The sequence below is a fragment of the Nomascus leucogenys genome, chromosome 14 (assembly GCF_006542625.1).
Source record: "Nomascus leucogenys isolate Asia chromosome 14, Asia_NLE_v1, whole genome shotgun sequence".
NCBI classification, from domain to species: Eukaryota; Metazoa; Chordata; class Mammalia; order Primates; family Hylobatidae; genus Nomascus; species Nomascus leucogenys.
The window spans coordinates 75,625,297-75,652,991 of NC_044394.1; the positions used below are offsets into that span (position 1 = coordinate 75,625,297).

The window sequence follows — 27,695 nt, forward strand, 5'->3', positions numbered from 1 at the left end:
GTGATGGCATAATCTCAGCTCACTGCAAACTCTGCCTCCTGGATTCAAGTGATTCTACTGCCTCAGCCTCCCAAGTAGCTGGGACTATAGGTGCACACCCCCACACCCTACTAATTTTTGTATTTTTAGTAGAGATGAGGTTTCACTGTGTTGACCAGGCTGGTCTCAAACTCCTGATCTCAAGTGATCCACTGGCCTCGGCCTCCCAAAGTACTGGGATTACAGCTGTGAGCCACTGTGCCTGGCCTGTATCTCCTTTCTTAATAATAAAAACCCAGCATTTACATTCAATAGAGGAAAGACTACACCATTGTTCTAGATGGTTCAAAATTTGGCTTATCTATAGTAACCAGGTCATTTTGCTCATTTACTTGTTTCTATTATATATTCATGAATACTTAAATTTTCATATGTATTTCATATATATATCATTCAAATTAAACAATATATAACAGGTTATTGTTAACAATTATAAACATTTATTAAGCACCAAGAATATACTGTGATGGTTGCTATATGAAAACATAATTACCGACATAGTATCCCTGCCATTGAGCTTACAATCTAAAATGAAATACAAGGCTATGAGCCTACCTAAAAACTTCCTTAACTTAGAAATGGCTACTTTGGCAAATGAGTGAGGCAAAATGACCTATTATTCAGGTGCAGTGCTAATAAGGCTTTGAGTATGATCCAAAGAATGTTTTACTTGTACCCATTTTTCCCGATTATATTACACTTGCTAAGAAAAACAGTACTTAGAATTTTGGCATGAACAATGAATTATTTCAAATTGTCTTGTAGGACTTTAAACAAAGAGATGCTTACTGGCCTAAGTTTTCCAGCAGCCAGGGAAAGCCCTATTAAAAATATTATGAACTAGACTAAGTTTCTCTTTTAATCCACTTACACTTTTTTTTTGAGAGGAGTCTTGCTGTCGCCCAGGCTGGAATGCAGTGGCGCGATCTCGGCTCGCTGCAAGCTCCGCCTCCTGGGTTCAAGCCATTCTCCTGCCTCAGCCTCCCAAGTAGCTGGGACTACAGGCGCCCGCCACCATGCCTGGCTAATGTTTTTTCGTATTTTTAGTAGAGACGGGGTTTCACCATGTTAGCCAGGATAGTCTCGATCTCCTGACCTCGTGATCTGCCCCCCTCGGCCTCCCAAAGTGATGGGATTACAGGCGTGAGCCACCACGCCCGGCCCACTTAACACTTTTTAAACTTCTTCCTCTTCTCCTATACCTAAGGGCTCCAATGATACTATTTATCAGGGAAGAAAATACTGTATCTAGATAAACTACCCTTAAGTATTACAGGCTTAGCAAGTTGGATTTCTAGAAAATACTCATTCATAATTTATCTTTTATTTTTTCTTTTGAGACAGAGTCTTGCTCTGTTGCCCAGGCTGGAGTGCAGTGGCGTGATCTTGGCTCACTGCAAGCTCTGCCTCCCGGGTTCCCGCCATTCTCCTGCCTCAGCCTCCCGAGTAGCTGGGACTACAGGCGCCTGCCACCACGCCCGGCTAATTTTTTTGTAGTAAAGATGGGGTTTCAGTGTTAGCCAGGATGGTCTTGATCTCCTGACCTCGTGATCCACCTGCCTCGACCTCCCAAAGTGCTGGGATTACAGGTGTGAGCCACCGTGCCTGGCCACTAATTCGTATTTTAAAAGAGGACTGAGTAAAGACAGCAATGGAACCTCTGGCTACTGGAGATGCCTGGCTATGCCTGATATGTAAACAAACACAAGCAGTCGAGTTCAGGCCATGCATCTTCAAAGTGATGAAGAATATATGTAAATGCTTGTTTTTCTCCTCCATATTTCTCGTGTAGAGGTATATGAGAATTTAGCATCAAGACTCTATACTGCAAACCTTGTCCTATGTTGCCTATATTCATAGTATAATATTTAATAAATACTCCCAAGGTTGTCATTGCTGGTCACGTATTAGCTGACAAAGGCACACTGAAGGGACTTTGATTCTTACTGTCAAATGCAAAGATTGTTTTAAACTACTGAACACATACAATCTTAAACTATGTGATGATTATTTTCAATCATTTATGATAATTTTAATTCTAAAAGATTACTAAAAAAAAATTGGTTGTAGGGTATCTGAAAACAAAAATAGAATGTACTCCATAAAGTACATGCACAGAATTTTTAAAAATGCAGGCATACAAATATTTAAGGGCAGAGTGGTAATAACCTGAGACTTTTTAAAAATGGCAAAACAATATTTCAGCAATTTTTGGGAAAAAAACAAATATTTTCCCTAAGAAGTCTCTCTTGGCAACTTTCTTTTTAAGTAACAAAGCAGCAGCAACATTTTTAAATGTTCATAAAGCTCGCTTTCCATTAAGTTTATTAAGGAAGAGTGGTCCTGAAACTTCAGGATAAAACTTTTGATAAAAATAGAACCACTAATTTTGACCTAAAACAGACACTAAAACACCCCTCCTTCCAATTTAAGAGTGTCATTTATACCTCCTACTTATAGTAAATAAATCCAACTAATTATAAGATTTGAAATGGAAAATCTGAAACACATATCAACATCATTTTCTTCTAATAAGGTAACAGAAATTAACTTCAATGGATTTCCCCAAAAAGAGGAGAATAGAGTTTTAAAAAACTTCATTACAGCTCTGGTCAATGAATCTGGGTTTACCAATCTCCGATCTCAATGCACTTAGTTTTAGTTGGTATTCTGTGAGATGGCTAGAATTCCTGATTTAAGTATGTAGTATGTATTTTTTTAAGTCAAGGCAAGTTTGAGTATGTATAAAGCATAGGTATTGTATTAGCATGGTTATAAAGGCAATATGACCGACATACACATTGTTTTCTGAAGCAATACATTCCAAGCTACATACAATTTAATTTCATGTCCTAAGACTACATGCTTAACATTAAGCTTAGAAACATAATTGCTGTAATACATTAAAAATACTTCATTTTCCAATATTGTAAAGTATATTTTCAAATACCTGGTATAATTTTTTTTGCACAAAAATTTAAAAGACATCCCACTAGCTAGCTATTACTATTGTGTTAAGTAATCATTTGAAGGAAGAATTCACAAGGAGAGCAGGTTATAAAACTAAGCATAATAATTATTGCATCTTTATAGCTACTAGTTTGATAAATATACTAAGATTGTATAAGATTTGTTTTTCCTGTTTTTGTTTTTCTTGGGTGGTTATTTTTCTGTGTCCTTCCCCAACAGCAATTGGAATTTTCTTTTGAATACAAAGTAAATTAATGTTTATACTGTTTTTTTTCACCTGAGTCATGTAAAAGGTGACTCCTTTCATTTTAAAAAGTTATATTTAATTTTTGGGGGCCTTAATTAAAATTTAACATTTAACCATGTGGTTTTTTTTTGTAAACAGTCTACATGTCAACAAATGGATAAGGGTTAACAAAGGCAAATACTGACTTCATCTGTGTTTTAAACACGATTGTATGAATTTTTCTTTTTTAATTAAAAAAATTACATAAAACCATTCATATAGGTCTTCTCTCTCAACTCCTTTGAGATATAGCTTTAAAAATGGGTAGATCAAGACAAATAATGTTGGTAATCTCTTATCTTGCATAGAAAAGAAAAAATAAAGGAACTTATTTCCTTCCTAAGGTCTCAGCTAGTTTCTTAAGTCTTTTCTTCAGCTCCAGTGGAAATTTCTCATAGCACTTCTTACAGACTGGCTTCATGTCAAACTCCACAAACTTATTCCTAAAGATAATAATTATAAAAAAAAAAAGAAATTAGTGGAAACATATTCAACAAAGATATATAAATAATGTGAAGTAATTGTACTGAACTAAACGAAGGCAACTAGGTGATGATATTATATTCATGTTAGTAAAAAACCATAATTCTAACCTCAATTCTTATTGTGATACATATATAAAAATTCAGTATCATTTGAAAAAAATGTCCTTATAAATTGGTTCTATACATCCATCTGTGCAACATAGACTGTAGATTACATTTTATTCAGTACTAAGTAAACAGGAAATCTAATGTAAATATAATTTACTTAAGTACAATCACTTTTTTTTTTTTTTTTTTTTTGGAAACAGAGCCTCGACTGTCACCCAGGCTGGAGTGCAGTGGTGATCACAGCTCGCTGCAGCCTCTGACTCCTGGACTCAAGCCATCCTCCCACCTCAGCCTCCTGAATAGCTGGGACACAGGTGCATACTACTATACCTAACAAAATTTTTTTTTTTGTAGAGACAGAGTCCTGCTGTATTGCCTAGGATGGTAATCACATTTTAGAATACCTTAAAGATAAATTTATCTAAAGGAAAGAATCGTATTTTTATAATGTGAATGATTTCTTTATTGGAGGCAACGTGACCTTACTTAGTACTTTAAATTAGGTAGCCATAAGGTTTAATTAATTTTAAATTATAAGGGGTTATTTTGGTTTTCTGACAGAAAGGTTGGAAGAAAGTTTTTAATCACTCTTAACATAAATGTAACCAGATCACCTGTGGTTGTATTATAAGCGGTAGCTATTTGAAGAATTCAACTATTCTTTTGAAAAGCTAGAGCAATACACATTATCAATTTATTTTTAAAACGGTCCTGGAGAAGACAACTTTTCAGATAGCCTCCTGACCATCTGTAATGCATTTCCAACAGGTAATTACAGGAGCTTATTACTGTTGAAATCCAGAGTGTTTAATTTTGAATTGAGTAAATATAGAACTTGGTAACTTGTTCATTGTCTGTGAAATTATATTCAGGTAGCATTTGTGAAATAAATCTAGTGGTATATTGCTATCTATGACAAAAATTATAAAATCTGCTGATATTTTTACTGCATTTAAACATTATATTAAACTAGACTTTGCTTCAAGATCATTTTAAAGGACAATGTTAATAACAAAGGAAATTCCTAAACACATACCTAAAATGAAAAATCTTCTATTTTAAAACACCACACTGGGAATTATTTTACAGCTTTTCTCCCAAGGTCACCTTAGAGCAAAAGCTATTAAAACTGCCATTTTTTTGATAAAAGAAAAAAAAGTATTCCTGTTTTCAGACAGACTACCTTAGCAAGCTTTCCACTGTTTTAATCTTTTTTATTTTTTATTTTTTGAGACGGAGTCTCACTCTGTCGCCCAGGGTGGAATGCAGTAGCACGATATTGTCGGCTCACCGCAACCTCCGCCTCTCAGGTTCAAGCGATTCTCCTGTCTCAGCCTCACAAATAGCTGGGATTACAGGTACCCGCCACCATACCTGGCTAATTTTTTTGTATTTTTAGTAGAGACGGGGTTTCACCATGTTGCCCAGGCTGATCTCAAGTGATCTGCTGCCTCAGCATCTCAAAGTGCTGGGATCACAGGTGTGAGCCACCATGCCTGGCCTCATTGTTTTAATCTTACATTTACATTTAATTCCTCTTTATAGAGGGAAACATGTAAACTGAAACAAAATATTTTTAGAGCTCCAAACACAATGGTAACTATGAGGGAAAACTGGAACAATCATGCTAGTAATTCAAGAGAATTTCAAAGATTGAAATACTTCTCATAAAAATCAGGAATAAAAAAAGAGTTTGAAGACATTGAGGAAATGAATTCATAAACAGTAGCATACGGGTATTGTATGAATGCATATTCAAACATCACAGAAGATGTCTTACGTAAATCAGATGGACTTTGCTTAGAGATGAAACATGCTGAAAGATTTTTTTTTTTTTTTGAGACAGAGTCTCACTCTGTCACTCAAGCTGGAGTGCAGTGGCAGTCATGGCTCACTGCAGCAGCCTCAGCCTCCTGAGTAGCTGGGACTATACGTATGGGCCACCACGCCTGGCTAATTTTTTTTTTTTTTTTTTGACAGATGGGGTCTAGGCATGTTGTCCAGGCTGGTCTCAAAATCCTGGGCTCAGGCAATCCTTCTGCTCTGGCTTCCTAAAGTGCTGGGATTATAGGCGTGAGCCACCATGCCTGGCCATGCTGAAATAATTTAATACATTACTTAGAATATATGCATTTTTAAAAATATCAAACAACACTTACAATTTATCAATGAAATGATTGTGGCAAGGAAACCAAAAACCAGGATTTTAAAAGCTACAGTTATCAGACAAAAATCCTTTAAAACGTTTTCCAGGGTCTATTAAGAGATTAGAATTCTTCCCTTTAAATCCATTTAAAAAAATCAAAGAAATGTATACCATATGGTGTTTAAAAAATGAGGTGAATGAGTCTACAGAGTAAGTGAAATACGTGACCACAAAATTGTATTAAGTATGGAGTGTATTCATTTAATTTTTGTAATTTTAGCAGTTATGCAAAAGGACCAATTCTACATAGGACAAATACTTGTATTTCAATCTCTGATGACTACAAATACATGCCCAAAAGTTGCAGGGGGGGAAGAAAGCAAAAGACAGAAACAGAACAAAAACATATTCCAAAGGACTAACCAAAGGAGAAAGTAGTGAAAATGATGACACAGGGATAGAAAAGTTTACAAACAGACTGGCTTTTTCTTTTTCTGCTTGTCCTTATCCTTTGCTTCTCTCTCCCGTTTGGCAAGTCGCCTCTTAAATTCTTCTGGCATTTTCTCATAACAGTGTTTGCAGACTGGCTTTAGGTCAATTTCAACAAACTTATCCCTTTGAGTAGGACAAAGAAGGAATAGAAGAAAGAACAGGGAACAATTAAAGGAAGAACCTTTACTTTCAGAAGGCCTGAACAGAAAGAGGAAGTAAGAAATAAAATAATTCTCTTTTTCTAAATTCTAGGATTTTTTTTTAAGTGTTCCCCCAAAGTTTTCAGTCTTAGGATTCACACTGGACAAAACCGTAGACTTACTTCAGTGTTAATTTAGTGTTGCAGGTAGAACAGGCAAAGCAGTTCACACACCAGGCCTTATTAAGAGCAGAGACCACTGGAGAAAGAGGAAAGACATCTGGTCACATGGAAATACATCAGTATGGGGAGCAGGGCAGCTTAGAATTTCAACTCTAAAACAGAACTACGACTGTGTCTGTGGCACTTGGTGGAGGTTCTCAAGAACCTTTTTTTTTTTTTTTTTTTTTTTTAAATGAGACAGGGTCTTGCTCTGTAGCCCAGGCTGGAGTACAGTGGCACAATCTTGGCTCACTGTAGCCCCAACCTCCCAGGCTCAAGTGATCCTCCCACCTCAGCCTCCTGAGTAGCTGGGACTACGGGTGCACGCCACTACACCTGGCTAATTTTTTTTTTTTTTTTTTTTTTTTTTTGAGACGGAGTCTTGCTCTAGGCTGGAGTGCAGTGGCACAATCACGGCTCACTGCAACCTCTGCCTCCTGGGTTCAAGCGATTCTCCTGCCTCATTTTCCCGAGTAGCTGGGACTATAGGCGCGTGCCACCATGCCCAGCTAATTTTTGTATTTTTAGTAGAGACAGGATTTCACCATGTTGGCCAAGATGGTCTCGATTTCTTGACCTTGTGATCCGCCCGTCTTGGCCTCCCAAAGTGCTGGGATTACAGGCGTGAGCCACTGCGCCTGGCCTATACCTGGCTAATTTTTATATTTTTTGTAGAGACACGGTCTTGCTATGTTTCCCAGGCCGGTCTTGAACTCCTGGGCTCAAGCAATCTGCCTGCCTCGGTCTCCCAAAATGCTGAGATTATAGGCATGAGCTGAGATTATAGGCATGAGCCACCATGCCCAGCCAAGAACCTCTTTCTTGAGAGCTTCTTTTGTTTTTCAGACAGGGTCTCACTCTGTTGTCCAGGCTGTATTGCAGTGGTGTGATCACAGCTCAAACTCCTGGGCTCAAGCAATCTTCTCATCTCGTTGTCCTATGTAGCTAGGACCATAGGTGTGTGCCAGCACATCTGGCTAATTTTTTATTTTTATTTTGTAGAGATGGAGGTCTTGCTATGTTGCCCAGGCTGGTATCGAACTCCTGGCCTCAATAAATTCTCCTGTCTCGGCCTCCTTCAGTGCTGGGATTACAGGTGTAAGCCACCACACCCGGCCCTCAACCTTTATGTATACAGTTGTTGCTCAATATGTGCAGGATACTGCTTCTAGGATGCTGTGAGGATACCAAAATCTCAGATGCTCAAGTCCCTGTATAAAATGCATATAACCTATGTACATTGTCTTGTATACATTTTTTTTTTTTTTTTTTTTGAGACAAAGTTTTGCTCTTGTCGCCCAGGCTGGAGTGCAGTGGTGTGATCTTGGCTCACAGCAACCTCTGCCTCCTGGGTTCAAGTGATTCTCCTGCTTCAGCCTCCCGAGTAGCTGGGATTATAGGCATGCACCACCACACCCAGCTAATTTTTTGTATTTTTAGTAGAGACGGGGTTTCACCATGTTGGCCAGACTGGTCTTGAACTCTTGACCTCAGGTGATCTGCCCGCCTCAGCCTCCCAAAGTGTTGGGATTACAGGCGTGAGCCACTGCGCCTGGTCCTGTCTCGTATACTTTAGATCATCTCTAGGTTAATTATAATGCCTAGTACAATGTAAATAATATGTAAATAGTCATTATACTGTACTATTTGTATTGTTATATTGTTATTTTTCTCTAAATATTTTTGATCCATAGTTGGTTGAATCCATGGATGTTTGGATCCAGCCCCTGGATACGGAGGGCTGACTTTAATCTTTCCCCGTCCTTAAGTATCCTGTGAAGACATAAATGATGTGTGCCATGTCTTACACCAGCAACTGTGCACCCTTGGCCTGGGCACATGTGGCAACTGTCCATGCATCATGTTGTTTAGGTGACTTGCTGTTTCTGTCCCTACTGCTGTTGGCCCAACAAGGAAATATGAACTAGGTAAATAATTTTCAAAAATCCAGACATTAACTTATTTGCCCCTGTAGAAGTCTTTTTTCCAGAGCTGATGATAACAAGACAGCTTCCTTTGCAGCTTCTTTCACCTGGCATCTATTTCACAGAGGAGGGAGGTAAGTTTTATTTTCAATGGCACTAAAGATTGTTTTCCTGGATTGTTTTCACAAACTGCACATGAACAGTGTTTCAAAAGTATTTCCTGAATTAGGTGATGTCTGCAGGGAGCCATGAATCATGCTGAAAACAGGATTGTTCAAAACTTTGCCAGGAAGTCTCTGGCAGAATTGTGTTAGCGACTCTTAGCAAACACAGCTGCTTCCTTTCTGTTCCAATCAATCAGCCCAGCCTAATTACCACAGTACAAGGGTGGTAAGTCCTAGATATGCTTGCTGATAACTGCCAGCTTTTAGCATGTGCAAGTTAAAGTGCCTCTTCCTAACGACGATAGCAGATTAAACTGTTCCTAATAAACGTTGTTCTAGAGCTTCCTGAAACCGGACACAGAAAACAGGTCTTAGGGTCCACCAGGGACAGTTCCCATGATTGCTGGCATACAACACTGCAGCAGTGGCTGAAAGTAGTGTCATAAATCAGTAACAAATCCAACTCTTTGATATTATCATCTTACTGCTACAGATTACTTGGAAAATATGCCAAAGATAGAGAAAAAGTAACTGATAATGATCACATTCCAAACCACAGCAATCGCCAACCTGAATTTCCACATTACCCAAGCGTTTTTGTGTCAAAGTGGTACCAATCTAAACCTCACACAGATACTTACCATCACCTTCTATAACACGATTGCAGTGGAAGCAAACATCACCAAATAGCTGAAAATAAAAAAAGGTGGTCAAAGTTCAAGATGTGTTAGAAATTTTAGAACATTGAACATTTAAAAATAGCTGGCTATCTAAATTGAGGATTTATCACTAGAAAAAATTAGTAAAAGTCCTTTGACAAGTTTTTACTTCTTACAATGAAAGTAATTCACTCTCATCAATTAAAAGAAAAACTTTCAGGCTGACAGTTTGAACACCTAAATAAGTGATGCAAAATATAGAAATCTGTGAGTCCATATGGATAAGAAATAGATAAATGAATAAACCTATAGACGGGAGAGGAGGTGGGCTCTTCCTCAGGCAGAGCGCTGAGGACCAGACTATGGGTGGAGGGCATGGAGCTGCAGAAGTGTCATTTGCAGCTGGCGCAGAGACAAGAATTATCAAGGGGTGCTAAATCTAGGGCAGGCTGATGAGGAACAGGACATTTCCATGGGCATAAAATGATTGCCCACAGATTGCTTCTTTCTTACAAAGGAGGGAAGGAAATTGTAATTCATAGTGATGTTATCAGCCAGCACCATGCCTGGGAGATCACCAGTGCAGGAGAGGTATAAAATGCTCCAGGGGCAAGGTTCTGCGAGGATGCCCTGCCACTGTATGCGGCCGTAACCTGCTGTGTATAACCTCATCTAAGCATAGAGAAGCAGCAGGTGAACCCAAGTGGAAAGTAGTCTATTAAAAGGTGGTAGGGGCCCTCTGCATCCCTCCAAAATGTCAATGTCATCAAAAATTTTAAAAGGATCTGGAAATGTTCCAGATTTAAGAAGGCTAAAGAAACATCACAGCCCTAGGCTGGGTCCAGTCTGGGAGTGGAAAAAATGCTGTGAGGATATTATTGACTCAAGCGACAAAACTGGAATAAATGGGCTAAAGTACGGTATCAATATTGATAACTACAATTATGTTACAGAGTCCCATATTCTTGGGAAATATACACTGAAGTATTTAGGGGTAAAGGAGTATGACGAACTTATTGGCAAATGCTTTAGAAACAGCCATCGTACTTGTATATAATATTTACTTAAGTATGTGTTTTACACAGGAAGACTGAGCGCGGGAAATGATAAAGCAAACTGTGGACTTGAATGAAAGGCATACAGGTATTCTTTGTATATTTTATAGTTAGCTTCTGAGTCTGAAATTATTTCCCAAATAAAAAGTTAAAAACAAATCTCTATTGAACAATGTACATCTTCCAAGAGATTTCCTTGTAGCTAAACTACTGATAAGCTTAGGTTCATAAAAGTCTATCTAGCATCCAGTGACTAAGGTCAATACCTGGTTATAGTGAGTTTCACAATACGCCAGGCCTTTCCTCTCATAATGGCGATGTCCAAGAAAGGGTTTCTCACACTTGGCACAAACAAAATGCTGAAAAAAAATTGCTACAGGTAATTTTTGAGTTGCCATATTTTATATCTAATAAAGTAAACACCAAAGTTAACCTATTTTCAGAGAAGATGAAGGAAAGTTTGAGACAGTCATTTCATTTGGCCTTAGGTGGCCCCATAATATAATACTTCTGCAGTTGTAATTCAGTTGTCTGTCTTTGAAGGTTACTTTAAGACATAGCCTATTATAATAGCCTGAAAAGAGAATAGAGGTGAGCATCTCAGTAGCACCTATAAAGGAGGAGCTGCTGCTGGATACCGACCATGGCACTTCCTGCTTCAAGAAGGCTTTAGGAGCAAAAGTGCACATCCTGTATCATTATTGAGACATTCACAAAAGCAGTGTACATTCTATATTCTTGGCTGTCAGCAAAGTCAATTGTCTTTAAAATGTCCATGTTTAATCTTTAGAGTCTCCTAATCTTGCCAGAACACCTGAATCATGAAGATTTGAAAGTACTGGTTACCCCTGAATCATGGAGATTTGAAAGGATTGGTTACCCTTTGCCATTTAGAACTCACCTCCACATGCCACTGCTTGCCCATGGCGTTCACCACGCGCCCTTCGATGGGCCGTCGGCAAGCGCCACAGATGGGGACCCCCATTTTATCATGGCATGGCAGGCAGTACAGCTCCCCTTTCAGCTCCCGTGCATCGGCAGTCAGCTCCTTCCTGTCCGTGAGAAAGACATCCAGCTTAATACTAATACTAAGAGAGAAAAACGGCCAACCGATGGGGCTAGCACACTTTTTAGAAGGTTTTTAAAGACATTACTATGACAATCCCTGCAAATTTCTTTTTTCCCCTTTAGAGGTAATCAGAATAACCTGAATTAATAGGCCCGAACAGGTTTCAGACTCCTACCAAAACATCTGTATCTTAAAAGGATAAGATGCAAGACTAGGTCAGATACATACCACCACACCAGTCATATTCATCATTTCCTTCTTATATTATCACATTACATTTTAGTCCATTTGTCTTCCTTTAAAAGCTACAGGGAATAATCACAGTGCTGAGGGTAGACTCAGTAATACTACCTGCTATGGTGTGACTGTGTCCCCGAAGTTCATGATCCCCAATGCAGAGGTGCTGGGAGGTAGGACCTCTAAGGGGTGATTAGATCATGAAGGCTCTGCCCTCACAGATGGATTAATGCTGTTACTGAGGGGGTGGGTTCCTTAAAAAGGACAAATTCAGCCTCCTTCCTTCTCTTCCTTCCCCCCTCCTCTTCCCCCCACCATGTGATGCCCTCTGCTATGTAATGATGCAGAAGAAGGTCCTCACCAGATGCCAGCCCCTTGATCTTGGACTTCCCAGCCTCCAGAACCACGAGCCAAATAAACTGTTGGTTACAAATTACCCAGTTTGTGGTATTCTGTTACAGGCGCATAAAATAGACTAAGACACGACACACGACCTTTCCAAGCAAACTGAGAAGTTGGGAGACTAGTTCCATTTACTAACAATTATTTAAATCGTCACAAGCTGTTGAAAAGAGTTATAGGTTAATAGGTTTATTTTCATAAACAACAAAATGCCCAGAATTTTCCTTCTCCAAATACTCAAATTAAATATTATTTTCAGTCTCCTGCATCAATAAACATTTGGTCAGAGATGGTCCCAATTAGTCAAATGGACTTGTTTGAATTTCATCCCTTTTATGTAATTCTCTAGGAGAGATGCTAATGAAAAGTGGACAGAGGTGAATCCCCCAAGAGGAAGGATAGGCAAGAAAACGAGATAAGGCACAAACTGATAATTCAATCACAAAAGATGAGACAGTTGAACTTATACAACCAAACTGTTTTCTTTTTTTCTTTCTTTTTTATTTTTTGAGATGAGTCTTGCTTTGTTGCCCAGGCTGGAGTGCAGTGGCACGATCCACGCTCACTGCAAGCTCTGCCTCCCGGGTTCACGCCATTCTCCTGCCTCAGCCTCCTGAGTAGCTGGGACTACAGGCACCCACCACCACACCTGGCTCATTTTTTTTATTTTTAGTAGAGATGGGGTTTCACCATGTTAGCCAGGATGGTCTCGATCTCCTGACCTCATGATCCACCTGCCTTGGCCTCCCAAAGTGCTGAGATTACAGGAGTGAGCCACTGCACCTGGCCCAAACTGTTTTCTTAATATTTGGCCTACTGTTTCTTCTCCATCCCTACTATAATTTAGCAAGTAAGTTCACATTAACTATAGTAAAGAATTTTTTTTTATGATATGGAGTCTTGCTCTGTCTCCCAGGCTGGAGTGCAGTGGCACCATCTCAGCTCACTGCAAGCTCCGCCTCCCGGGTTCCCGCCATTCTCCTGCCTCAGCCTCCCAAGTAGCTGGGACTACAGGCGCCCGCCACCGCGCCCAGCCAAGAATGTTTATCCACTGAATTTTTATACTAGGCAGCAAACTGAGAAAAATTTATAGCCTGACAATCTATCATAACTTATTGAAGACAAAAAATTAAATATATTTCTTTTAGATATAAACCAAGCCAAATTAAATAAATATAACAACATATTTTAAGATAATACATAATTATTACAACTGTAAAAGTTATGCATGTGCAGAGATAAGACCTTTGTTTTTAGATCTTCTATTGGAAAAACATAGTGATGACAAATATTTCTGGGGCTAATGGGAATATTTTTAATATGGACTGATAGTTGATATTATAAGATTATTGCTAATTTCCTTAGGCATAATAAGAGTATTGTGGTTCTGGCCAGGTGCAGTGGCTCATGCCTATAATCCCAGCACTTTGGGAGGCCGAGATGAGTAGATTGCTTGAGCCCAGGAGTTTGAGACCAGCCTGGGCAATGCAACAAGCCTCCATCTCTACAAAAAATTTAAAAAAATTAGTCGGGAAGGGTGGTGTGTACCTGTGGTCCCAGCTACTCTGCAGGCTGAAGTGGGAGGACTGCTTGAGCCCAGGAGGGTGAGGCTGCAGTGAGCTATGATTGCCCACTGCACTTCAGCCTGGGCAATAGAGAGAGACCCTGTCTCAAGGAAAAAAAATAAATTTTTTTTTAAAGTGGTTCCATAGGAAAACGCCCTTATTCTCAGGAGACGTATACTGAGAGTCATGAGAAATTTTAGAGGTATGTGTATACAGACACACGTGCACACATACATAGGAGGGTGAAACGAGAATGTGGACTGTATACACACAAGCATGGCAAAATGTTAACTGGTGAAACGAAATTAAGGGTATACAGGTTTCATTATATCATTCTCTTGACTCTTCTATAGGTTTAAAATTTTCTAGAATAAAAATTGGAGAAAAACAATTTGGTTTGCTAGAGTAACAGAAGTATAGATAAATGTAACTTTCATTCCCACTGCTTGTGTAATAAAAAAGAAACAATTCCAGTACCCGCAGTTGGCGCAGTTGAAATGGTCTGGATGGTAGGGGTCGTTCTTGAATATCAGAGGCTGCTCATCGATGATAGCATGGCATTTCTGGCAGATGTATTTCCCAAGGCCTCTGGCTTTCTCACGATTATGACAGGGGCGACACAGGTGTCTAAACAGAGCCAAAACTTAAATTTAAAATTTTAGGTTCTTTCTAATGGTTAAAAAGAAATATGCTTCCCTTATCTCTGAAAAGAAATTAAATCATTTCTTAAAAAAATCACTCCTGTGCTTAACAGGGCAGAATCAAGCTACATGAAAAATGTGTTCCAACCCTAATATCTGACTGATTTTTAAGAAACTCCATCTAGGTACATCCCCCATTGGTAGTTCAGCCATGCATGTAGCAGTTATGCCCTGTGAACAGCAATACAAGGGTCCACTCCCAGCAGCAGCACTCAGTCAACACACTGCAGTGTCTGAGTTCCCATGCCCTCAATTCAGTGTCCTACAGAACTGCCTTATATCCCACATAGAGAATACACATGATCTTGTCACAGTCACATTATCCACCCACATCTGACAAGGATGAAAATCCACCTACCTCCCAGCATTCTTGACAAACCCGATATCTGCCAGAACTTCCTGGCAGAGGTCACAGCGGAAGCACTCCGGATGCCAGCTGTTATTCATGGCTTTGATAACTCGGCCAATGATGAATTCACCTGTGGGAAAGCAACACACAACGGATGTTACTAAGTAACATCCTAAGTAACAAGCATGGCACTTTATTTACTGAGAGCAATTAAGGAAAAACAGTGAGGAAAAAAACCGTTGAAGCCTTTCTCAATAGAGAAACTTTTTTTTTTTTTTTTGAGACAGTTTTGCTCTTGTTGTCCAGGCTGGAGTGCAATGGCGCCATCTCGGCTCATTGCAACCTCTGCCCCCCAGGTTCAAGCAATTCTCCTGCCTCAGCCTCCCAAGTAGCTGGGATTACAGGCGCCTGCCACCACGCCCGGCTAATTTTGTATTTTCAGTAGAGACAGGGTTTCTCCATGCTGGTCAAATTCCCGACCTCAGGTGATCTGCCCTTCTTGGCCGCCCAAAGTGCTAGGATTATAGGCATGAGCCACCACACCTGGCCAGTAGAAGAACTTTTTATTTATGTGTCTACCAGAGTAAGCACATTAGAAAAAGTTTTTATTTCATCTGAGTTTTTGTTTTTGATTCAGCAGCCATGTTTTTGGGCTGCTTTGTCTCATCTCTGAATCTAGCTTTCCTTTCCAAACGAGCTACTAGGCTCTCTTGAATGCCTTTTGGTTATTTCTGGTCATTGTCAACATAGACAACTGAAATCTACAGCACAGTTTCTTATAACCCATACTTAATTTATTCTTTCATTAAACCTTTAGAACATTCGACTTAGTTTCTTCAATCTCTGGAAACCTAGCAGAGGTATTAGCAACCAGTGAAGTGGCCAACATGCAAGCAAGTCCATCACTTATGTGCCGTGCAAGCAACTCTTAAGCATCCCTAAGCATCTGAAGCACCTCACTGATGTCTTCCCTGCCTCTTTCCTGGCAAAACCAAAAGCAAGTAGATAAAGGTTGTGTTAACACAGGAAAAGAACACTCCCAAACACCACCTGATAGGAGTCCTAGTTCATCCCAAAATACCTCTACCTTAAATGTCCTTAAAAATCAATTATCTCTAGGTTTTGATACTCCTCCAGCTTGTTATATATTAACAATAGCGAAGAGGAGTGATGAAGTTTCCAACAGTTATTCATAATGAGCACTAAAAACCATTTTTACCATCGATACTTCACCAGTGTGAAATGACTCAAGTAATTTGGAAACTTACTTTTTTTTCCCCCAAGATGGAGTTTTGCTCTGTCGCCCAGGCTGGAGTAAAGTGGTGTAATCTCGGCTCACTGCAACCTCTGCCCCCTGGGTTCAAGCTATTCTCCTGCCTCAGCCTCTTGAATAACTGGGATTACCGGCACCTGCCACCATGCCCAGCTAATTTTCATATTTTTAGTAGAGACAGGGTTTCCCGATGTTGGCCAGGCTGGTCTCAAACTCCTGACCTCAGGTGATCCTCCTCCCTCCGCCTCCCAAAGTGCTAGGATTACAGGTGTGAGCCACCGTGCCTGGCCGGAAACTTACTTTTTACCTGACATTTAGCAGTAAAACTTACCACACTGATGACAGCAAGGGGCAAAGAGCATCTGAAAGTCATGTTCACAGTACTTTCTTCCTTCAAACTGAAAGAGAGGGTACCACCAACTTACAAACACGAAACAATCACAGGAGAAATATAATTATTTGATGAAGATATACAGGAAAGATGTTTCTAAACTAAGAGTTCTACTCTAAGAATTTATAACTCTACTGGGATTTTAAAAAGCAGATACTCTTTTGCACCATCCATACATCTACATGTTGGTACAGCAAAGACATACGGAATAAATAGAGGCTAGAGTGAACAGTACACCTACAGGGACTGGTGACCTGGCCTGACTGTGTTGAATTGTTTTCTGGCTCAAATACCCTGCCTTTAATGAATCTGATGAAAGCTATGGATCACCTCTCCCTCCAGAAAATATGCACATACATACAACTCACCTCCCCCATTTTTCAGGTCGATATCTATAATTCTCACGTAACCTCAAATATTTACAAAGGGCAAATATTCTAGCACATTGTATTTTATTATTTTTTTAAATGGGAGTCTTGCTATGTTGCCTAGGCTAGTTCTTGGACTCCTGGCCCAAAGCAATCCTCCTACCTCAGTCTCTCAAAGCACTGGGACCACAGGCGTGAGCCAGTACGCTCAGCCCTAGCACATTTTAAAATGACCAAAATCCATTGAAAAACATTCTTTTAACAGCCAAGATTTTTATATCTTTCGTTTCTTGAACTGTTTTCATTTTATGTGCTCCAATTGTATTGTAGTGTATTTTTTTGTACTTGTCTTTAGCTGATCACCCTATCATACTTTTCTGCAATTAAAAAATATATATAACATGAAATTTTAAAATATGCTTTCTGAATCCATAAGGCTGTAAAGGTTAACATTTATTTTCTTCTGTATTATCATTAGAATGATTAGTATAAGACAAGCAAGACATAAATATTAATTTTTTAATATTATCTGTTTACTTGAAAAGCATATCTTAGTGACAGTGAAATGAGTAGGGCTGCCTTTTCCTCCCACAATTATTTCATGTATCTCATGCATCAATATGGCTTTCCACTAGAAGATTCAGGTTCAATATTAATTCTAGGTCTATTTTCTATTTTGGGTGTTGCCTTTTTTTTTAAATATAGAAATGCTAAGAAGCCTTTTTCACATTACTAAGTCATGAGAAATGTTATAGTTATGTCTCCCCTTGAGTCTTTGAGCTACTTACAAGTTATATGCCAAAAGTCATACACTGTTTATCAAAATCCATTTTTAATGATATCCATTTTTAATGTATCAGTTGTCAACCCAGTTTCCTCAAATTATGGCTATAGACTTAGTTCATCCAATTTAGTGAACGTATCTACCACAGCTTAACTGACAAAGTCAGTTCTTACTGTTGAACCAACCAAAGCAGATTTTCTCCTAGAAAAATAATTTTTTTTTTTCCAGAGTCTCACTCTGTTGCCCAGTCTGGAGTGCAATGGTACAGTCTTGGCTCACTGTAACCTCTGCCTCTTGGGTTCAAGCGATTCTCCTGCCTCAGCCTCCTGAGTAGCTGGGATTACAGGCACCCGCCACCATGTCCAGCTAATTTTTGTATTTTTAGTACAGATGGGGTTTCCCCATGTTGGGCAGGCTGGTCTCGAACTCCTGACCTCAAGTGATCCTCCCGCCTCTGGCCTCCCAAAGTGCTGGGATTACAGGTATGAGCTACTATGTGCAGCTTTCACTTTTTAATTCAAATGAATAAGCTGTAATATGTTTAATGTATCTTTTTGTTTTTAGACTAGGTCTTGCTAAGTTGTTCAGGCTTGTCTTGAACGCTTGGGCTCAAGTGATCCTTCTACATCAGCCTCTTGAGTAGCTGGGATTACAGGCACACACTACCTTGCCCAGATTAATGTATTTGGTTTTTAAAGTTTATTAACAGAAGAGAATAAATTGATATGCTATTACTCAATACTATGCCATACTACATTATAATGTGCAACCAAAAGTACAAGTATTTATGAAGCGTGATATATTTCTGATGAATGTATGCCATCTATATGTATAAAAATCTGATGTTTAGCTTTTAGCAGTAATTAATGGAACTACCATATGATCCAGCAATCTCACTACTGGGAATATATCCAAAGGAAATGGAATCAGTATGTGGAAGAGATATCTGCACTCTCATGTTTACTGCAGCACTATTCACAATAGCCAATATTTAGAAGCAACCTAACTGTCCATCAGCAGATGAATGGATTAAAAAAATATGGTACATATACCCAGCGAGTACTCTTTGGCTATAAAAAAGAATGAGATCCTGTCATCTGTGGCGACATGGATGAACCTGTAGGACATTACATTAAGTGAAATAAGCACAGAAGGACAAATACTACATCATCTCACTCATATGTGGAATCTAAAGAGGTTGATTTCATAGAAATAGTAAAATAGAGGTTGCCAGAGGCTGGGGAGAATGGAGTGGAGGGGATGGGGAGAAGATGGTCAATGGGTGCAAAGTTACAGTTAGGACGAATAAGTTCTAGTGTTCTATTGCACAGTAGGGTGACTTTGGTTAATAATATATTGCATTTCAAAATATTTCAAAATAGCTATTTCAAAATAGCTAGAAAAGGGGTATTTTAAATGTTCTTATGACAAAGAAATTATAAATGTATGAGGTGATGGATATGTTAAATACTCTGATTTGATTTTTACACAATGTATACATGTATTGAAACATCACACTGTGCCCCATGTGTGTAATTATTATGTCAATTAGAAACAAAAAAACAAAATGAACGCAAAACAGCCTTTTGTATCTGCTGCATCTGCATCCTTGGATTCAGTCAACCAAGGATACAAAAATATGTGGAGGAAAAAACCCCAAACAATAAAAAATACCAATAGAAAAATAAAAATAATACAAATTTAAAAACACAGTATAACAACTATTTACATAGCATTTGCATTTTATTAGCTATTACAAGTAATCTAGAGATAATGAAAAGTATACAGGAGGATGTGTATAGGTTATATGCAAATGAGTACACCATTTTATATCAGGGACGTGAGCATTCAAAGATTTTGGTAAACTCTGAGGGTGAGGTGGGAGTGGGGTGGAGGGGGTGTCCTGGAACCAATCCTCTGTGGATACCATAAGACAACTGTATAAAAACTCATAAATAACTCCATTAATTTAGTTAGAAATGACTTTTATTCTGTATTAAATGAAAGAGAAAGATGTATATTGCATAAAAACCACAAAAAGTAGCCCAGCTCCTTTTTTTTTTTTAGAAGGTTGAAAATATAATCACTGTGTAAGATAAAATCAAATTAGGATTAACTATGATTTGGAAACATCTTTTAAGAAGACAGGTAGGAGTCAAGAACACTGACCATGGATCCAGACTGCCTGCGTTCAAAATCTGGCTGAAAGACTCACTGTGTGGCCTTGGGCAAGTTGCTTACTCTCCGGGCCTCCCAAGAGTCAAAAAGCGATACTGCTTTGGTCTGTTTGTTCTAGCTCATGGCATATCCTCACTGTGACATTGTGAAATACATATTTGGTCTTCCTCCCAGTTTCTTGGCATACAGCTCCTAAAATCCTTGGAATCTTAAAAGTGATGTTTTTTTATATGTTAATGAGGTGACTCATGACTGGCAGCCCCTAGGTAGATTTAGGATGGGACTGGTTACCAGAAAGACCAAGGCAGAATCAGATGGTTGGAGTTTTCAGCCCTACCCTCCAGCCTTCAGGGAAGGCAGAGAGGAGCTGAAGGTTAAGTTGATCACCAATGGCCAAGTGTTTAATTAATCATGCCTACATAATGAAGCCTCTGTAAAAATTTAAAAGGACAGGGTGCAGACAGCTTCTGGATAGCTGAACACAGTGTAGTTTCCCAGAGGGTGGTACAGCCAGAGAAGGTGTGGAAGCTCTGACCACCTTCCCCTACCTCACCCTATGTATCTCTTCATCTGTATCCTTTGTAATATCTTCTACAATTTATTTTTATTTATTATTATTATTATTTTTTTTTTTCAGAAACAGGGTCTTGCCCTGTTTTTCAGGCTGGAGTGCAGTGGCATGATTATAGCTCACTGTAGCCTCCAACTCCTAGGCTCAAATGATCTTCCCACCTCAGCCTCCCAAGTAGCTGGGACTGTGTGTGCCATCATGCCTGGCTACTTTTGTTATTTTTTGTAGAGACGGGATCTCACTATGTTGTCCAGGCTGCTCTTGATCCAGAAATTGAGTCCTTCAAAACCAGAATAGGAGGACTTAGAAATAGATTTCCTTGCCACCATTCATCCTGCAAATCTCTTGCACTCTGGGCTATGCTCTTGAACTCCAGGCTGCTCTTGAACTCCTGGCTTCAAGCAATCCTCCCACCTAAGTCTCACAAAGTGCTAGGATTACAGGTGTGCTCTACCGTGCCTGGCTGGTAATATTGTAGATCCAGGCATAGTAGCATGTGCCTATAGTCCCAGCTACTGGGGAGGCTGAGGCAGGAAGACTGCTTGAGTCCACGAGATGGAGGCTGCAGTGAACTGTGATTGTTCCACTGCACTCCAGTTTAGGCGACAGAGCTTGACTTTATCTCAAAACAAACAAACAAACACAATACTAACAATAAAGCAGTAAACGTGTTTCCCTGAGCTCTGTGAGTTGCTCTAGCACATTAACAGAACCAGAAGAGGGGGCTGTGGGATCCCCAATTTACAGAGCATGTCAGCCAGAAGTACAAGTGAAGCAATCTGGGGCTTTCAATTGGCATCAGAAGGAGAAGACAGTCCTGGGGCTGACCCCTCAATCTGTGGGATCTGAGGCTATCTCCAGATAGATAGTGTGGGAATTGAACTGGAGAATGCCCAGCTGGTGTCCACTGCAGAACTGATTGCTTGCTTGGTGTGTGAGGAAAAATTCCCACACATTTGGTCACAGAAGAACTTGTGTTGATTGTTGTGGTGTGCAAGCAGAGGGAAAATGGTTTGTGTTTTCTATCCACCTCATTCACAATTTCTTACCAATGCTCTTTGCTCTGCTCTCCCAGAGCTTTCACTTACAAAGGATAAATTCTTCTGAAATTAGTCAGGACATGAAAAAGGCTAAGTCCTAAAAGGAAAGCTGTTGGCTGGGCGCAGTGGCTCACGCCTATAATCTCAGCACTTTGGAAGGCTGAGGTGGGCAGATCACAAGATCACGAGTTCAACACCAGCCTGACCAACATGGTGAAACCTGTCTCTACTAAAAATACAAAAATTAGCCAGGCGTGGTGGCATGAGCCTGGATTCCTACCTACTGAGGAGGCTGAGGCAGGAGAATCGCTTGAACCCAGGAGGCGGAGGGTACAGTGAGCCGAGATCGCACCACTGCACTCCAGCCTGGGCGACAGAGTAAAACTCCATCTCAAAATAAATGAACAAATAAATAAATAAGGAAAGCTGTTGTAACTACTGTCTACGTCTCTAAATTCAGCATATACAGTCACGCGCCGGATAACATTTCTGTCAACAATGGACCATATATACTACCATGGTATATGGTATATTTACTGTACTTTTTCTATGTTTGGATACTTTTAGATACACAAATACTCACCATTGTGTTACAACTGCCTGCAGTATTCTGCATAGTAACATGCTGTACAGGTTTGTAGCCTAGGAGGAACAGGCCATACCATATAGACTAGATGTGTTGTAGGCCATGACATTTAGGTTTGTTAAATACATTCTCTGATGTCTGCACAACAATGAACTTGCCTAATGACACCTTTCTCAGACATTCCCTGTGGTCAAGGGGCGTGCATATCTGTACCTGAATATAGAATATCCAACACAGTTCCTAAAGCCAAGCTTCTCCTTAACAAGAAAATACATAAGGCAGGGAAAGACTAAGCCTTATGGGTTTCAGCACTCCCTAACTAATCCTTTTTGATGGGTATCCTGGAGCAATTAATGATAGTAAGATTTGAGATTTCTTTCTTTTGCAATGTGAGAGAAGTACTATTGTGAATATAAATATGTTTTCAGGCAAAGAGAAAAGGATCCAGAAATTGAGTCCTTCAAAACCAGAATAGGAGGACTTAGAAATAGATTTCCTTGCCACCATTCATCCTGCAAATCTCTTGCACTCTGGGCTATGCTTCTCCAGTGTCACAACTACTGTTAATTCCAGGTGGACAACTTCTTCTGCTCTAACAAGCTGCCTCTTTTCTACAATGTGTAGAAATGATCAAACATAGCAGAGCTCAACTTTTGAGCCTGAGAGAAAGGCCAGAAGTTGATCCAAAGTAAAACTCTAAGATATAAAATTTTTTAAAAATCAAGAATCATAAATTGGGAAGAATTAAATTTCTATAAATATAGCCTTTCTAGGTAACTACACATTACATCCCCAAACTGATTTAAACAAGGAATACAATAAGCCTGTTAGAAATATTAATGGTCCAAATTAGTAGTATTTATAAACAAAATGCCTTAAGAACTCTGCGGTCCCACCACCTGTGGAAATGGGTCGCTCTGTGTGGGGGAAGATGAGCTCCAAGAATGGCTCTGTTTTTAACTGTTTTAAGTTAAAGTTCTGTAAATATTCCCTTTAGGGGAAAAAACAGAATTATTCTGAGCTGCTTTCAAGTAAGCTCAGAACAGGAAATCAGCTGAAAAGTCTCATTTCCAGTCAAGTACAAAGTTGCAAATCTCCATTTGGTGCTTTATACCGGTTTGTCATAAACTGCCCTGAAGTGAGTGGATCCACAGATAAACAGATGTGCTGGTTGCAAGTGTCTTCCATTCTCAGTTTCTGCCTTCCTGAATAATCAGAGTAAATGAGTGAAGAAACCTCTTTGTAAACCATCTTGCTACAAAACTACTCATCATAAATGGGTCTTTCCTGGCCAGGTGTAGTGGCTCACTCCTGTAATCCCAGCACTTTGGGAGGACGAGGCGAGTGGATTACCTGTGGTCGGGAGTTTGAGACCAGCCTGATCAACACGGAGAAACCCCATCTCCGCTAAAAACACAAAATTAGCTGGGCATGGTGGCGCATGCTTGTAATCCCAGCTACTTGGGAGCCTGAGGCAGGAGAATCGCTGGAAGCCGTGAGGCGGAGGTTGCAGTGAGCCGAGATCGCGCATTTGCACTACAGCCTGGGCAACAAGAGTGAAACTCCGTCTCAAAAAATATATAAATAAATAAATAAATGGGTCTTTCCTGTTAATGCATTTTGTGATGGGAAAAAAGGGACATATTTGTGAAATCCAAACTAAGGAGAGAGAAATGTGAAGCACCAACAAAGAACCCAGCCCTGAGCATGTACTAAGTCAGGGTTAATCAGCTGCACAATAGGTCCCTAGTCCTTGGTTCAGTCCATCCCACTCTACAATACTTCCTGGACTTAAATCAGCCTTCTAAGTGTTGGCTTCACTTCACTCCCAAAAGTATTTTCTTACGAGAAAAATTAAGATACTCCTTTTACGGGAGATAATGCTGGATGTCTCAAAGTTAGATTTAGGAACCACTATAGTTAGCATTAGGGCCTCTGGGTTGAAAGGGTATTTCCCCGGGGAAATGGCATCTAATCACTTGAGCTCAGGAGTTCAAGACTAGCCTGGGCAACATGGCAAGACCCTGTTTCTGCAAAAAAAATTGTTTTAATTATCTATCTGTGGTGGTGTGCGCCTGTAGTCCCAGCTACTAGGGAGGCTGAGGTGGGAGGACTGCTTGAGCCCAGGAAGTCAAGGCTGCAGTGAGCGGTGATTGTGCCACTGCACTCCAGCATGGGTAACAGGGTGAGACCCTGTCGTAAGAAAAAGAAAAAAAAAAAGAGAAACTATAGTTGAGACAGAAATACTGGTGCTCATTTCTTCAGATATATGTTCTGGTAAGTGGTTAGGAAACAAGGATCTCATTCTATACTTGCCTCTGTGGCCAAAGGGAAGAATGTCCTATTTAATTCAAAGTACCAGAAAGTTCTACCATAGAAGTAAATCACATTTTCAAGGGGAAGCGAGTGCACAGAACCCACCTATAAGTCTTCCTAACTAGTCTTCCAGAGAAAAGAAAAAATAGAGGCTGTGGAAATCAGGGAAGGAAGTTGTTTTGATAATGAGACAAAAGCAATAACAAAGATACAGAGTGGCAAAGATGCATTTGTTATTATGCAAAGACTGAAGCACATCAGTCATGTCCCAAATGGAAGGCAAACCGGGTAAGTTTCCAAGCTTCCTTTTCTGGAAAACAACTTATTGCTGGATATAATTGAAAGTGAAGATTATTTGTTAGCAGCCTTAGATAGTTTTTTTCTCTAATATCATTTAACCAAAAATAAATGTCTTATTCTCCAGATGCAGGTTTACACATCCCTGGGCTGGTTTTAATGATAAACAATGTAGCCAAAATAGTACTCTTCCTCAGGACCCAGTACAGCTTGAACTGAGCAACAGCCCATGAATAGCCTAGTTCTGGGTATTCATCGCCATCTTTTGGAATAACACACAGACCCAGGGAGGGTATTTATAGTCCAGTGTGAGGGGTGGGCAGGACGAGATGAGTCACACTTTATTCTTCGCTGCTCAGTGCTGTTCTGAGCCTTTCCCTCTGACTCAGCACCAGTGGCCTCACAGCTGACAGGGCCTAAATGTGGCAGCAGGAGCTCAGGAAGCGGTCATGCTGCTTAGTGAAGGTAGCTTAACCATCATGTTCATTCCTAAGTCACAGGCAAAATGGGAGAAAGAAGGTGACAGAGGGCTGGAGCTCCAGGGTGCTCGCAGGGGAAACCACAGGCCAGGGATATAAGGAAAATGTTTGGGAAAACACGGCCTGTCTTTTTCTCTGAGTTCTTCTCTGTTGCTCCCCTAGACTGAACTCTCCTAAGGCCTTTGTCATAATCGCCCATTTCAATAAAAATATCTTATATTTAAAAAGAATATGTAAGGGAAAGAATACTGTATTGGATACTAGGAGACCAGCTAGGTTGTCATCTCTTTCATGTCACAAACCTGCTATGTCATCAGACATTTCAACCTCTCTGGACTACAGGAGAAAAAAAAAAAAAAAAAAGGGAGGGATAAAGAAGGGATTCATATAGCGAGAAGACCAATGCTCTCTCCAAGCCAGCTTTCCAGAATTCCCTTCAGTGTGCCTTGGGAGTCTCATCTCCTTCCTTGCCACAGTCCTGGCAGGCCTCCACGGTGCTGAGGTAGAAGTAGGTCCTCGGGTCCCTTTACCTGAATTGAGTCATGGCTCACCACCACTACCACCAGCAAATGCCCTCTCTTCTTGCTGCCTCAGCACCTAGGGATTTCCTATTCCTTCTCCTCACCAGCTAATCACAGTCTACCTACAGCCTCAGTAGGGGGTCTCTATGCCTGATGCCTCCATTCACACCTCTGGAGCTCCTCTCCTGCCCTCTTCTGCTGTGGTACATTGGCCTCTCCTGCTCTTGTCCATCCTCACAACTGTCATCTGCCCACCCCTAAATCCATCATCCTTGCCCAAAAGATTCCCACTGCCCAGGGAAGAAGTCAGGAAGAACAGGAAGAACTGCGAGAAGATACATAGAGCATGTTTGGAGGCCTAAACAAATAAAGTTAAAAAAAAAAAAAAAAAGAACTAGAAGAAAAGAGAAAATGAAGACCTCTTTCCACTGCTAAGGTTTTTGTTGTTGGGAATGTGTGTTTTGGGGACACAATAGGAGCTTAAAAAAAATGTGTACTAGTGAATAAAATAGCATTCCCTAACCCTAACCCTTAAAGCTGTTTCCCAGAGTTGACATTACATACTTGCTAGCCCTGTATTTCATGTACCCATGATGGGGTAAACAGCTTTTCTGTGGGCTGGCCTAGGAACCCCACTCTCATGTTTGTTTCTATGGGAAAATGCTGCCTGAGTGGCATACAATGGACTTACCAATGATCTTCGTAAACTACGTTTCCTTGCTCAAGCATGGTTTATATAACAGGGAAACATAAAAATCTGCTAGGCAAAAGAAGAAATCAAAGAGCAGCCATCTTCAACTATAAAATAATTCGATATACATATATTATCATATATAGATGTGCATATATGTACAAATATGTAAGAAGTAAGGTGGTAAAAGTAAATTACCTATTTGATCTAACACATACATACACCTCACTCTCACCTTCATTTATAGCCTGGGGTCGGCATCTCTAGATTATCCCCCAAAATACATGTTTACTGTGAGAAAGGAGTTTCAGTAGGCCAGACATGGTGGTTCATGCCTGTAATCCTAGCACTTTGGGAGGCCGAGGATCACCTGAGCCCAGGAGTTTGAGACCAGCCTGGGCAACATAGGGAGACTCCGTTTCTATGAAAAATAATATTAGTCAGGCGTGGTGGCATGTGCCTGTAGCCCCAGCTACTCAGGGAGGCTGAGGCTGGAGGATCAGTTGAGCTTAGCAGTTCAAGGCTGCAATGAGCTATAATCATGCCACTACACTCTAGCCTGGGCTATACAATGAGACTTTGTCTCAAACAAAACAATAAAAAGCAACGAGAAAGGGGTTTCAGTAATGTTGAGAATACCAAATACACTACAAAGGAAGTGCAGACTATATGCTAACACCCAAGGATCAAGAAAAACAAGTATTTGGAAAAGAACATAGACACCCAGAAGAGCTAAATGTAGACAGTATAGTTCCCTAAAATACTTATTTTTTTTTCCTTAGAAAATAAATGCATGGACGCTCCTGGCTCGAGGCTGGGAAGTTGTGGAGGGAGTGACGTACACCACACGCTCTCCTTTAGAGCGGGTCCAGTGGTCCTCTGAGAAGGGGGAAAGACACAGAGACAGGAATGGGTGAGGTGTATGGGGGGCCTGAGTGTGGCTGAAGACTCGGAAAGAATTTTGTATGTGGAGCTGAGCTGCTAAGGTCTGAAAGGCTCTGTCCTAAGGGACTCTGGGTTCTGAAATAGGACGATGAACTGAGCAATACAAATGCAGGGTCTGTGAGGGTGTCCCAATCACACCACTGCCCATATGGGCCATAGAGATGCCACCTCTGACCTCACAGCTATCAAATACCTGGCATGCATCTGGCACTTCAATTCAGTCTTTCGTCATGAAACTGAAC

At 40.2% G+C, this 27,695-nt stretch overlaps 1 protein-coding gene and 1 long non-coding RNA gene across 11 annotated transcripts in view; one reads left to right on the forward strand and one right to left on the reverse strand.

Annotated features, from left to right (window-relative positions):
• Positions 1-456: 456 nt before the first annotated feature.
• The window catches only part of LIMS1 (LIM zinc finger domain containing 1), a 152,778-nt gene continuing 125,539 nt past the window's right edge, over positions 457-27,695 (reverse strand). For 4 of the 10 annotated variants that reach the window (XM_030827930.1, XM_004090457.3, XM_004090458.3 and 1 more), the window contains exons 3-10: positions 16,618-16,684; positions 15,023-15,143; positions 14,441-14,590; positions 11,592-11,742; positions 10,957-11,049; positions 9,618-9,666; positions 6,849-6,924; positions 457-3,738 (exon numbers count right to left, since the gene is read on the reverse strand). In XM_030827930.1, coding sequence (XP_030683790.1) covers positions 3,624-3,738; positions 6,849-6,924; positions 9,618-9,666; positions 10,957-11,049; positions 11,592-11,742; positions 14,441-14,590; positions 15,023-15,143; positions 16,618-16,684 — 822 coding nt within the window. In that variant the 3' untranslated portion in view covers positions 457-3,623. Of the gene's footprint in view, positions 3,739-5,845; positions 6,650-6,848; positions 6,925-9,617; positions 9,667-10,956; positions 11,050-11,591; positions 11,743-14,440; positions 14,591-15,022; positions 15,144-16,617; positions 16,685-27,695 lie in introns of those variants that run through there. The other 6 variants (XM_030827929.1, XM_030827932.1, XM_030827931.1 and 3 more) reach the window with 3 other exon arrangements.
• Positions 4,160-12,367, forward strand: LOC115838356. Its single transcript, XR_004033369.1, has 4 exons — positions 4,160-4,202; positions 8,582-8,815; positions 10,721-10,778; positions 12,344-12,367. It is a non-coding gene; the product is annotated as an uncharacterized LOC115838356 (long non-coding RNA).